Raw genomic sequence first — 13,209 nt, forward strand, 5'->3', positions numbered from 1 at the left:
TTCTGGCTTGAATAGAGTAACATGAATAGAGTCACAATTTCCTTACAATTACACATCACATTAGGGACTATAACGAATAGCTTCCTTAATATTTAGACTTAATTAGAATAACAATTACCTCACTGAAGCAGTTCTCTTTACATTGTAGCCTTCTTCACATTCAGACTTGATTAAAATAACTCCTTATAGTTGCTCACTTTAGTGAGCATCTCACATCGTAACTTCTTTCACATCCGGACTTAAACATGTACTTGATGGATGATAAAGTCATCGGTTGAAGTGTTTCAAAACGTTTGCCTACACTAGAATTTTCCACAAACATTTTACACGCCTCATCAGAGCATTTTTCACTGCAGTTGCATAAATGTAGTTACAATCGTGTGAGGACAACTGAAAATATAGTTGAAGATTTTATGTTTGACAAGCAAGAAAAAACTCTATTTTCACACTAGGTACCAAGTAGTTGTTGATCGAATGAATACATAACGTAAGGTGTTCCTTGCTGAATGTATCAAGATATTCGTCGTGAATAACCGGAAAAATACTCTGTGCATACCACGTAAATCTTTCATATCGAAGTCTGTTAAAGAAAAGCCTTTGATATATAACTCTTCTTCATTTTCTATCTGGAAGACTTGCAAGGCCCTTCTTCCAAAATTCACTTGTCCGGGACGAAAAATACTCCCCCAGTACTGTACAGACCTCGTCTACAGCATTCATATTTTTTCCGTCCAAATGGTTTTGAAGACTGCGGGATAAATGATGAGGCAATGTCCGACGAATATGGTGGGTGGGGTATCATTTCCCATTCAAACAGCTCCAGCCTTTGGAATATCATCCTGGCTGTATGAGGCCGAGCATTATCCTGATTGAAGAAAATCTTTTGTCTTGAAACCAAAGATGGTCATTTTTCTTCAAGCGCTGACTTAAGCCGCTCAAGCTGCTCGCAGTAGATCTCCTTTGTTATTGTTTGGTTTGGGTTTAAAAGTTCAAAATGGACTAAACATTACATATCCCACTAAATAGATAACATTACCCTACGCGGGTGAAGACCTTCTTTAACCTGAGGTGCTGGGGTTTCTCCTTTCTCTACCCACTGTCTTCGGCGCTTGACATTTTCATAGAGAACTTATTTGTCGTCACCAGTCACTTTTCGGGGCAATCACAGATACAAACACACACGTAGATACACACACATATATACGACGGTTTTCTTTCAGTTTCCATCTACCAAATCGTCTATAGTCTCAGGCTTTGGTTGACCTGAGGCTACAGTAGAAGACATTTGCCCAAAGTGCCACGCTGTAGTACTGAACCTGGAACCATGTGGTTGAGAAACAAGCTTCATACCACACAACCACGCCTGTGCCAATACACACACTCACATATACATACATACATACATACATACATACATACACACATACATACAAGTAAAACGCTTGACAAAAGTGTATCATCCTGGGGAAATTAAAATTCATAGGCGGATTTGATTGAGTTATCCGGAAGCAAACCGGGGAGTTTTCTTTCGCTAATTGTGCTAATGTTGATTGAGAACAATGAAGCGGAAAATACTGCAACAGAAATAATTTTGCTAGAAGCCTCTAGTTGCACAGTTTGAGTGTGTTTCTCTGTTCTTCAACTTCCTTCACTCGTACGTTGATATCGTTTCCTTTTGCGTTATTCTATTCTGCCATGACATTTTTGCAGACTAGTTCAAAACGAAAACCTCAATATTGTTGATATTTTTTTTATATCACTTGCATAAAAGTGAATTGAAATGTATTATATTTTCTGTGTCTATTACTTTTACGAATGAGTTAAGCGAATGTCATCATTTCCACGCAGATAAGTGCAGATACATAATAAGATGCATCATATGTAGTATTTATAAAAGAAGATAATCCTTACGTTAGTGCATTAAAATCTAAAAAGGAAAGGTTAGTGTATATAAATAAATATGAAATAACGTCTATAGATCTTTTATTGTTTACTTATTTCAAGCATTGAACTGCGGCCATGCTGGAGCACCACCTTGGAAGATTTAGTCGAGCAAACTGACCCTTGTACTTAATTTTTAAAGCCTAGTACTTATTCTCTCAATCCTACTTGCTAAGACACAAAGAAACCGACAATGGTTGACAAGTGGTGGTGGAGGGTGGGGGTGGACAAACACGATGAAACAGACACACACACATACGCACACATATGGTGGGATTCTTTCAGTTTCGGTCTATCAAATCGAAATCTGCTCACAATGGTTTGGTTGCTCGGTGCTATTCTTCAAGACACCTGCTCCAGTTGGTTGAGAAACAAATTTATTGCTGCACAGTCATATATATATATATATATATATATATATATATATATATATATATATATATATATACCTTACGGTATAGGAAATCGTACGGTAAAGGGATATCGTGATCTCCACTTTCCGGCCATACACCGCCGCTGCCAGCATGTGCATTGACAACAGCAACAGAGCCCCTCAGCTCTTATTTCTAGCAGTGTAAGTGTTATAACACCCTCAGTCTTGACTAATGACACTTATTGTTTTCATTTCTGGTGAAACTCTGCTAACTAATTGCATCATTTAATTATTTGTATACACATTACCGATTCGCTAAATCATCCATAATTTTTTATGGAGTAAGCATGTATGCTCGTGTCTGGATTGTCTGGAAAATGGCGATCTGTGCCGACCCTTCTGACGATGTTTCAGCCTAAGGCTGAAACGTATGGTAAAGGATGTCACGACCCCCACTTTTCGGCCATCTATGACCGCTACCAGCATATGTGTATACAATTTTATATGCGCTGATAGTAGCAGCAGAGCCGTTCAGCGCTTATTTCTAGCAGTGTAAGTGTTCTAACATCCTCAGTCATAATTAAGGGCATTTATTTTTTACCTTTTTGGTGAAACTCTGCTCCCTCATTTAATTATATATATATATATATATATGTGTGTGTGTGTGTGTGTGTGTGTGTGTGTGTGTGTGTGTGTGTGTGTGTGTGTGTGTGTGTGTGTGTGTGTGTGTGTGTGTGTGTGTGTGTGAGTGTACGATTACATATGTACAATGATGTACATCCGGGCGCACACCGAAAAATTTGTTGATCCATTTGATATTTTTAACATAAACTTACATACATATGCATGCATGCATACATACACACATACACACACACATACATACACGCATACACACATAATATATATGTGTGTGTATATATATATATATATATATATATATATATATATATATATGCTTGTATGTGTGTATGTATGCATGCATGCATATGTATGTAAGTTTTATGTTAAAAATATCAAATATATCAACAAAGTTTCCGGTGTGCGCCCGAATATACATCATTGTACATATGTAACCGTGCATTCACACACACACCCACATGTATATATATATATATATATATATATATATATATATATATATATATATATATATATATATATATATATATATATATATATATATATATATATATATATATATGCGTAAATGTAGGGATAAGCAAGTGAGACAGGTTCCGTATATAAGCATATTAAATGCACGAAACACAAAAATAATGTATGTATGTTTACATGCACAAAGGTCCAACTTACGCAGAATACAAGCGATATAGAGAATTAAAGGCGTTGAACAAAAGTATTACAAATCCAACAGCTGTTTCTGATGGTCGGTGGTCCAAAATAATGTTTGTAGATTGATTCCATCTTAGGATGAGACGAGTCTCCGTCTTCAGGGAAGAGATCTTACATTTGAGGTGTTAAAGAAGGACATCGATAAAATAGTTATCTTGTAGATTATACTCCAAAGCATAAATAGACAGAGAAGCCTGATCAGTCTAACCTGCCTCCTATAATTTATTCATTTCCACTTTAAGGTCATATGCAGACATTTGGTTCATCTTTTGAGTTTGTCACTCTTTGATGCAACTGTCCTACCACTCTCTTTCTTGTCACGCTTTTGCTACCAAACACTCATAGTCGATTACTTAATACTTTGGACGTTCAACCATTAGAATCAGGGATAAATTGGTCAACTACATATGTAGTAAAAGTCAATGAACGTATGCAGAATATACAATCTTAGTCATTGATCTGAATAGCAACACACTTGTGGTTTCTATTGTATTAATTTTCAAACAAAGTATTTTTCCATAAATACAAAATATAAGTAAATCTTTCATGCAACAAACATTCTTCCTTAAATATAAAGTATCTGGTAAAATACTTTAATTTTATGGGCTTTAAAAAGCCTTTTTTTTTATATCTTTTCTCTCACATTCAAATATAAATGTGTAACAAAAGACTTTTAGAAAACATTTTGTAAATGGAAAATAATGTATGATGTAGGAGGTTTCAAATGGAAATATTAATTGATGTCTAAAATGCTGAAATATTACAACACTGCTAAATTGGATAATATTACAAGATGTAACTTGTGTGACATAAAAACTACTGTAAATACAATTTGTATACATATACACATACAAATACTTATATACATATTCATATATCTATACACATATATACACACCATATATATATGTATGCATTTATATATACATACATATATGTGTGTGTGTGTGTGTGTGTGTGTGTGTGTGCCTGTATCTGTGAAATAATATCATATATATATATATATATATACATGATAGTATTTCACAAGTGTAAATCGGAACTAGAACTGAAAATGAATTTAAATATTAGAAAGACATAGTGGGCGGACTAAAAAGGTAAAACACATTTTATTTTGTTTCCGCCATAGGAATTTAAATGGTTGAACACGAAGTACATAGAAAATAGCGTGTAAACATTGGCTTAAAAATACTTTGGAAAAAAAAGGTTGAAGGGCAGCTATCGATTTTTTTCTTAGAAATTTCAACGAGCGTGCATTCCAAATGAGTCAGATCTAAAACGAATACTCTAAAACGGATTTTACAAATCACAGTAGGGTTTTTTTTTAATCCAGTATTTATACACTATTATTCATAGCATTATCTACTACGAATTGAACCGTTAAAGGGGAATTATTTCACATTTTCTGATACTACTGGCATGCAGAAAGAAAGAGACACAGCCTCTTGACAGATCATGGTTGGTTTACCGCTCCTGAGAAAAATAGTACCCGGCTGCCTCACCCAGTTGTTGATATAATCATCAACGGTGTTGATGATCAAGGCGGTGAGCTGGTAGAAACGTTAGCACGCCAGACGAAATGCTTAGCGGTATTTCGTCAGCTGTTACGTTCTGAGATCGAATTCCGCCGAGATCGACTTTGCCTTTCATCCTTTCGGGGTCGATAAATTAAGACAAAGTCGACCTCGGCGGAATTTGAACTCAGAACGTAAAGATAGACGAAATACCGCTCAGCATTTCGCTCGGCGTGCTAACGTTTTTTATTTCTTTATTGCCCATAATAGGATAAACATAGAGGGGACAAACAAGGACAGACAAAGGGGTTAAGTCGATCACATCGACTCCAGTGCGTAATTGGTACTTGGTTTATCGACCTTGAAAGAATGAAAGGCAAAGTCGACCTCGGCGGAATTTGAACTCAGAACGTAACAGCAGACGAAATACCTATTTCGTTATTGCCCACAAGGGGCTAAACATAGAGGAAACAAACAAGAACAGACGAACGGATTAAGTCGATTACATCGACCCCAGTGCGTAACTGGTACTTAATTTATCGACCCCGAAAGGATGAAAGGCAAAGTCGACCTCGGCGGAATTTGAACTCAGAACGTAACGGCAGACGAAATACCGCTAAGCATTCCTTTCACGACCAGCAAATATTCTCCGGTTTATTTCCCTTATAGTATATCATTTGTTACCTGTGACTGAAGCTGAGCTGTCAGTTAAGTGTAAAGAGATTAATGCCGGTATCCTGGTCGTTATATAAACGGTGCTAGAATTAATAGAATATGGACAAACACATTAAGAATCAATGAGTGTAATATAGTTGTGAGCGCTAACAATATGGATAGTATTATTGTATGATGTCAAGAAATATTATTCCTGTTACAACTTGGCTGTGGAATGATGCATGTGAATGTGAACAGAGTATTGAAAAGGAAGTTAAATTAAGAACTCGTGAGAGAGGAATATTCAAGCATTTAGGCTAAAATGTAAATCACTCCATGAGAGAATTATTGTAAATCGAGATTTATGCAGGTCCGCATTTTCAATACAAATAGGAAGAAGAAAACCACTATGGTACAACGATGAATCAAATGAAGAAGTGAAATCCGAATTAAAAAGACAGGCAGATCAGATCTACGCAGACATAACCATCTGTAAAATGAGCAATACTGAAAAATACTATAAAGTAAGGGTGCAGGTTGAAGTTAATAAATCTTTATTAAAGTTGAACTCTAAGTAAGACTCCAAATCTTCAACTTTGGGAAAGCTACCTGAACTAAATATATTATTTGCTATTCTGAAACCATTTTGAGTGATGGATTGTAAGGAGTTTTAGTTACATATGTTGAATACAAACAAGATGGCTTCAACACGTTGGTCATCAAAAACGCTGGATCATAAACTCTTGCACTCAGCAAAGTTACTGACTTAGTGGCTGCAGTGAAACAGGAATATTAAAAAATTCGGTTGTCCTGCTTATGTGAACCACTTCACCAAACTGACAACTCATCATTTATGGAGATCTTGCGTCCATCTTACCTTGTGAGTGATCGTCGTCTTAGAGTTGATGGGAGAAACGATGATCAACAAGGAAGGTTAAATAGAATGGATTAGAAGTTGTGAGGAGGTGTCAGACTACTTAACAAAGACTGGAGTTTCTTCCAAAATTTTGCAGGACATATTAACTCACTGACTATTGTTTTATTCATTCTGTATATAGTAACACCCAATATAACATCGCTGTGTATAATATTATTGTATATGGCATCACTTTGAACAGTAGTTTTAAGGACAAACTTCCAGTTTGTCGGCATTACTCTGCTGACTCTTTGTATATTGAACTCTGAACTGTTACATGAGATTTTGATGAAATCGGTGACTGGAACTGCAAACCTGAGAAGAGGAGACTAGCCATATTAGTAATGGGTTACCTTTCTCGTAGTATAAAACTTGAAATGTTATCGTTGGATAAAGCTGTCACTTACATGCAAACAAAGGCTAGCGTCGCTATGCTGTCAGATATGTAAACAACGCAGGCGTTAGTATATGAAATTATTGAGTATAATGTTTGTAAGAGCTAACAACAAGAAGGAGTATTTCATTATCTGTTTGGGATTGTTGAAAAAGTAGCCCACTGTCCGTTGAGCTAAAATCTCTTCTTTCGGGATAAGATGGAACTTGCTCTCCTAACCTTTCCTCTATAAAAAGTTCGTTTTGAATATTTGATATTGCTCGTCCTGGAACGAGTTTCTGGATAATTGGGCGAACACAGTTTTGTGGCAATGACCATACGGGGAACTTCGTTTCTCCTAACATACTTAACTAACATTGAAACACCGCAATTACCACTTCAATTTATCTTTTTTCATCGTTCATCATGACTTCCAGTTCCCTTTTCGCTCACTTGGAAATACATTTTATTGCAATAAGATATCAACGTAGCTATTCTTAATACATTCTGGTAGATCCGAACCTTAAGATGCTAACCGCTATTACATTTAGCCATCAGAGTACACTTCTTCCTTTTAGATAATATGTGTTCTCCTAAAACGATAAACAGCCGCAATCAGTATAGTCAGGTTCGATTCTGCCAGAGCGTATAGTAATGAATAGATAGTTATTATTCGGAGTCTTGTTGCTATGCTTGCAGACATCAGTACGTATCAGCAAATAATTTGTCATCAGATTCATTGATCTAAGGATAGCTTTGAGTGAGGAGACATATCAAGCAAACTAGCACCTGTTGTCACATACACATAGCATATATAAACGACGGGCTTCTTTTAATTTTCGTCTGCTAAATCCACTCACAAGACTTTGGTCAGCCCAGGGGTATAGTAGAAGATACTCGCCCAAGATACCACACTATGGGACTGATTACTGAACTAAGTAGTTGGGAAGCAAACTTCTTACCACACAGCATACCATTGCATTTCTCTCTCTCTATCTTTCTCTCTCTCTCTCTTTCTCTCTCTCTCTCTCTCTCTCTCTGTCTCTTTATATATATATATATATATATATATATATATATATATATATATATATATATATATATATGTAATTTATGATAATGGCGCACTCCTTTGGACGGTTTAAGTTGAATTAGCCCGCAGTTAGAAGTTGTTTCAAGTTGATAAACGTAAAATATATAATTACCAATTTCCTTAGCAGTTTATTATATGGTATTAAGCAATCTAGGTAATCAATAAAGTTTTTTTTAACACAAATTTGGCAGTTAGTAATGAGATCGCAATTGCAGTAGGCATTAGGGATCCTATATATCTTACCTGAAGCGTTTTGTAGCATGTAGTGATTTTACTCGTAATGCCTGACACAACCGCATTGAAGCTTTTTACAATGAAAGTCATGTATGATAAACAAAAGCAAACATTTATAGCAAACACACAAATAGAATAATGGCATGTACAAAAGTAAATATCAGAGCACGCTTATGAGCGAACAGCGTGTGTGAAGTAAGAAGGATCATTGAAGGTAATGTACTGTTAACAGCAATCACGAAAATGAAGCAAAATATCAATGAAAAGCTTGTAGAAAGTCTGATTACTAACGGCTGCAGTTTAGCATAGATGTGAAGATTTCAGTAGAGGAGTAACTACAGTAGGGCTGCTTTGTAGACGACATTTTTGGTTCTTCCTTCAGGAACATAGATGAATAAGTTGTCTGGATGGTCAACTCTGGAACAACCGACGCATGAAGTTCGAATTCCAGTCCGACAACTTTCAGCGACTGACTTTGTGCTTTGTTAATTGTCATGGCGAAGCTGCGTTTGAGAGGATACTGAAGTCTCCGCGTACAGTAGCAGCAGCCTGTTGGGGATAGCGGGAATTTCGGAATAAAAGCGGTATCCCGTGATAATTTGGGCTTCAATGACGTGGTACATTATTTGTTTTATTGCATAGTGTGGGTTTCATTGCATAGTGTGGGTACGTTTAAATTGCTTATGAGGATGACAGGGCAACCGACTAAGTGAAGTTCATGAGGAAGAAGCTCTGGAGGATGTTGGGAGTTGAGAAATTCTGTTGGAAAGTGTGTAACCTGATCGAGGTCGGTAATGGTGTCAACTGGTCTGTAACAACGTTCTTGAGAAGGTAGCTTACTGAGTAAGTCGTGATGAGAACTGTATTTAGAGGTGCAAGAACAGCCTTTTGCTAACGTGCAAATATAGGCAGTTTGCAGTGAATAATCATTGTAAAAATTGTATAACTGTCACAACTTTCAATGAGTAAAAGTAGAGAATATATATCATATGGATTAATTTCTGAAGGTGTTTAAAAAATAACTAAAAGTTGATTTAAATTGCATGGCTGCCTCAAGGAAGTGCTAATGTTCAAATATCGGTGGTTTGCAGTGAATGGACATTGTAAAAACTGTAGCAGAAGACCAAGTGAAAGTAGCGTGACTACGTCGTCAAAAAGTAACGATCGTTGGTATTTGTTATTTACCTATGAGAAGGTATCTTCGTACCCTAGGGGCGGCATTACTCATTATGTGGAAAATTTGAAGAGTCTATGACTATCTCTGGAACATAAGTGATGTATGTTCCCAGCGTGAACGAATGAAAAATATTGATTTGGAGGGAGATCAAGAAAAAGGCCTGTACATACACACACATACATCTTCCGTTTTATTATATATATGAATATATATATTCAAATACACATTTATAGCATATGTAAACTTATGAAGGATACAACTATGTTTGACTATTTTTCATTATTGATTTCTCAAAGTTCCTTTTTAGTTCTTTACCTTTATTTTGGAACAATATAGTTCTTACATCCATTATTATGGTCTGCAACGATCAGAGGGTTTTTCGGTTTTTGATTTTTTTTTTTTTTGTACAGACCAACTATTGTGCATGTTGCGTTCACCATGCGTCCTGCATTTAATCGCAAATGGTTTAAGAAATAACTTCGAAACTTATAAAATCGGTAACACTGGGCATAAAAGTTTACATGGCTCTGTCATGTTAAAATGTGTGGGCAACATGTCAGTAGCTACAAATTATTACAAAAATTGTATTGCTTCAAATCAAAGATAAAGAAGGGTAAGGGAATATGGAAAATTCTTCATATAGTAGATGAAACATAAATACGTGCACATATTCACACATCACACATACACACATATTTGTGTGCGTATACATACATATATCTATCTATACATATATATATATATATATATATATATATATATATATATATATATATAAAATATACAAGAATAAGGGCAGGGAATCGTCAATTAATAATAGAATTAATAATTAACAATTTTGCCAAGTAGTTCAGTATGAAAAAACCTTTATCGGTAAAACCATTTATCATCATAAATATACAGGGATTAGCATTGAGTTTTTTGTTCTATGTGTGCCATAAATATCGCCATCCGTTTAGAGAAAAATTTGTAGTTGAGAATCAGTAGTTCTTTGACTGCTATTTCTAAATTTTCAGTATGTTGGAGAAGCAACTCAATGCTAATCCCTGTATATTTATGATGATATATATATATATATATATATATATATATATATATATACACATTCATACATACATACACATATATACATATATATACATGTATGTTTGTATGTGTGTAAGCAAGTAAAAGTATTTGGTCACGTTTTGCATTCTTACTTTCTTGTATTAACATAACAAACGAAAATTGATTGTTAGAATATTAAATGTTTTATTTTCACTTCTTAAACATACATACATATAAAAGAAAATGCTATAATAGGTGTCAATAGAGAGGAAAAAAATGTTCTCAGTGCCAGGTAATTGTATAATGATGCATTGGTTTATTCAGAACCATGTGCAGCAGCTGAAAATATAAATGAATAAATAAATTAACAAATGAAAAAAGCCCAAAATGTATTAACACAATCCCCAAAATGTATTAATAGTTACAAAATATGAACTTCATTTCGAAATTACACACACACACACACACACAAACACACACACGCACACACATACATACTCACAAAGGCACACACATGCATACGTATATAAAGGTACATATGAATATATATATATATATATATATATATATATATATATATATATATATATATATATATATATATATATATACATATATATATATATGTTGTTGTAGTTGGGGATGGTCATATTGCCAGTTTAGGCAATAAAAACAAACGCACCGTATATTTGGTGTTAATTTGTTCAGCTTTATATTACATTATATTACATTAATCCTATTTCGGCCAGAGTTCTTTCGTCACACTTCTGTGACCTCATCAGTGGTCCTTTGCTTTCTTCTTTCTTATGTGTGTCCCACCTTGATAACTATCACCCATTTTGTATTTTGTATTCCTATTGTATGTGTCTGCGCATGCGTATACTTCAATGTGTCTATGTTTTTGTAAGTGCATGTGTGTGTATGGTGAGCGCCTGTATTATCTATATTATTAACAGAGGATATAGATAATACAGGCACTCACCATACACACTCACCATACACCACTGATGAGGTCACAGAAGTGTGACGAAAGAACTCTGGCCGAAATAGGACTAATGTAATATAATGTAATATAAAGCTGAAGCAAATTAACACCAAATATACAGTGCGTGTGTTTTTATTGGCTAAACTGGCAATATGACCATCCCCAAGTACAACAAAATCTGTTTTAACACATGATTTCACATCAAAAATCTTGCAAAACAAATATATATATATATATATATATATATATATATATATATATATATATATATATATATATATATATATATATATATATATATATATATATATATATATATAAATATATATATATATACGCACATACAAATATACACTTGTGAAAGGGCATGGCTCAGTCGTTAGATCGCCAAGTTCACAATCAAGAGATAGTGAGTTCGATTCTCGGACTGGGCAGTATGTTGCGTTCTTAAGCAAGACAATTTATATCTCGTTGAAATGAGTTGCAACGTCACTGCTGCCAAACTTTATCGCTCTTTGCCCTTCCCTTTGGTGGGCCTAAGGCTGTAGCAGAAGACCGTTGGCCAAGGTACCATGCAGTGGGACTGAATAGGGTCCCATGTGGTCGGGAAGCAAATTTCTTATTACACATGTATGTGTGAGCCTACTTGCATAGTCCGCTTTCAAACGTTAAATTAAGCTTATATTTTGTGAAATGACGTACTATACTTACTTGCTTCATACATCACGGCAGGGGCCTTACGGTCTGGAAAAATTAAAGTGAAAAGACAAATGAGAGAATTGAAAAAAAAAACCTTAACAGAATATAGACATATCAAATTTAATATGTTGAAACATTAATTGTCTACTTAGATAGAAGGGAATTTTTTGTCAGATAAAGCGAATGTATTGTTCAGTAAATAGAAGGCATTATTTACTGTGAAATTTGGTTTTATGTTATCTGCACATCTCTCTATGTGTTCACTATCTGTCTGTATTCCGAGAACAGGGTCTGCTCTTTTTGTAGAGTGGTTCTCCGTCTCAATCTCATACTCGTCTGTCCTATATAGTGATGTCCACAACACGAGCAGGTTATTACATAAATTAGATTCTCAGAGGCACAAGTGAAGTTGGTTTTAATTGTGAACCTCTCTCCTTGTTTGAAAAGGAAATCCGAACCTTCAAGTAGGTTGGGACATGTTCCACAGTTTGGGCGTTCACATGTTTTAACCGTTGGTTTCGTGGTTGTCGTGTAACGTTTCTCATTTGTTAGAAGTCTCTTTAGCGATTTGTGCTGCTTTTTGCATTTGATGAATTTATGTGCTTTCAGGATGTTGTTCATTTTGGGGTCTCTAGTTAGTAAAGGAAGATTTTGCACAGTAGTGTTGCATGCCTCATTGTTTCTAGTGTTGTGAGTTGATATATACAGTAGTATTTTGAGATGAGGTGCACTATTGTGCAAAACCTTTTTGCCAAATTAAAGGGGATATTTATTTCGATGCACTTCGGGTGGCATGAGCTAAAAAGAAGATACTGCTTCGAGTCCGTTGGTTTATGATAGATGTCAGTTA

The 13,209-nt window shown here is 35.1% G+C and overlaps 1 protein-coding gene across 1 annotated transcript in view; it reads right to left on the bottom strand.

Moving 5' to 3' along the window:
* Window positions 1-10,855: 10,855 nt before the first annotated feature.
* LOC106875429 (collagen alpha-1(XII) chain) overlaps window positions 10,856-13,209 on the bottom strand; it is a 161,995-nt gene continuing 159,641 nt past the window's right edge. The window contains exons 40-41 of the mRNA XM_089351166.1: window positions 12,372-12,404; window positions 10,856-11,014 (exon numbers count right to left, since the gene is read on the bottom strand). Coding sequence (XP_089207292.1) covers window positions 10,992-11,014; window positions 12,372-12,404 — 56 coding nt within the window. The 3' untranslated portion in view covers window positions 10,856-10,991. The remainder of the gene's footprint in view (window positions 11,015-12,371; window positions 12,405-13,209) is intronic.

Source organism: Octopus bimaculoides, chromosome 4, assembly GCF_046866305.1.
Source record: "Octopus bimaculoides isolate indiv1 chromosome 4, ASM4686630v1, whole genome shotgun sequence".
Taxonomy (NCBI): domain Eukaryota; kingdom Metazoa; phylum Mollusca; class Cephalopoda; order Octopoda; family Octopodidae; genus Octopus; species Octopus bimaculoides.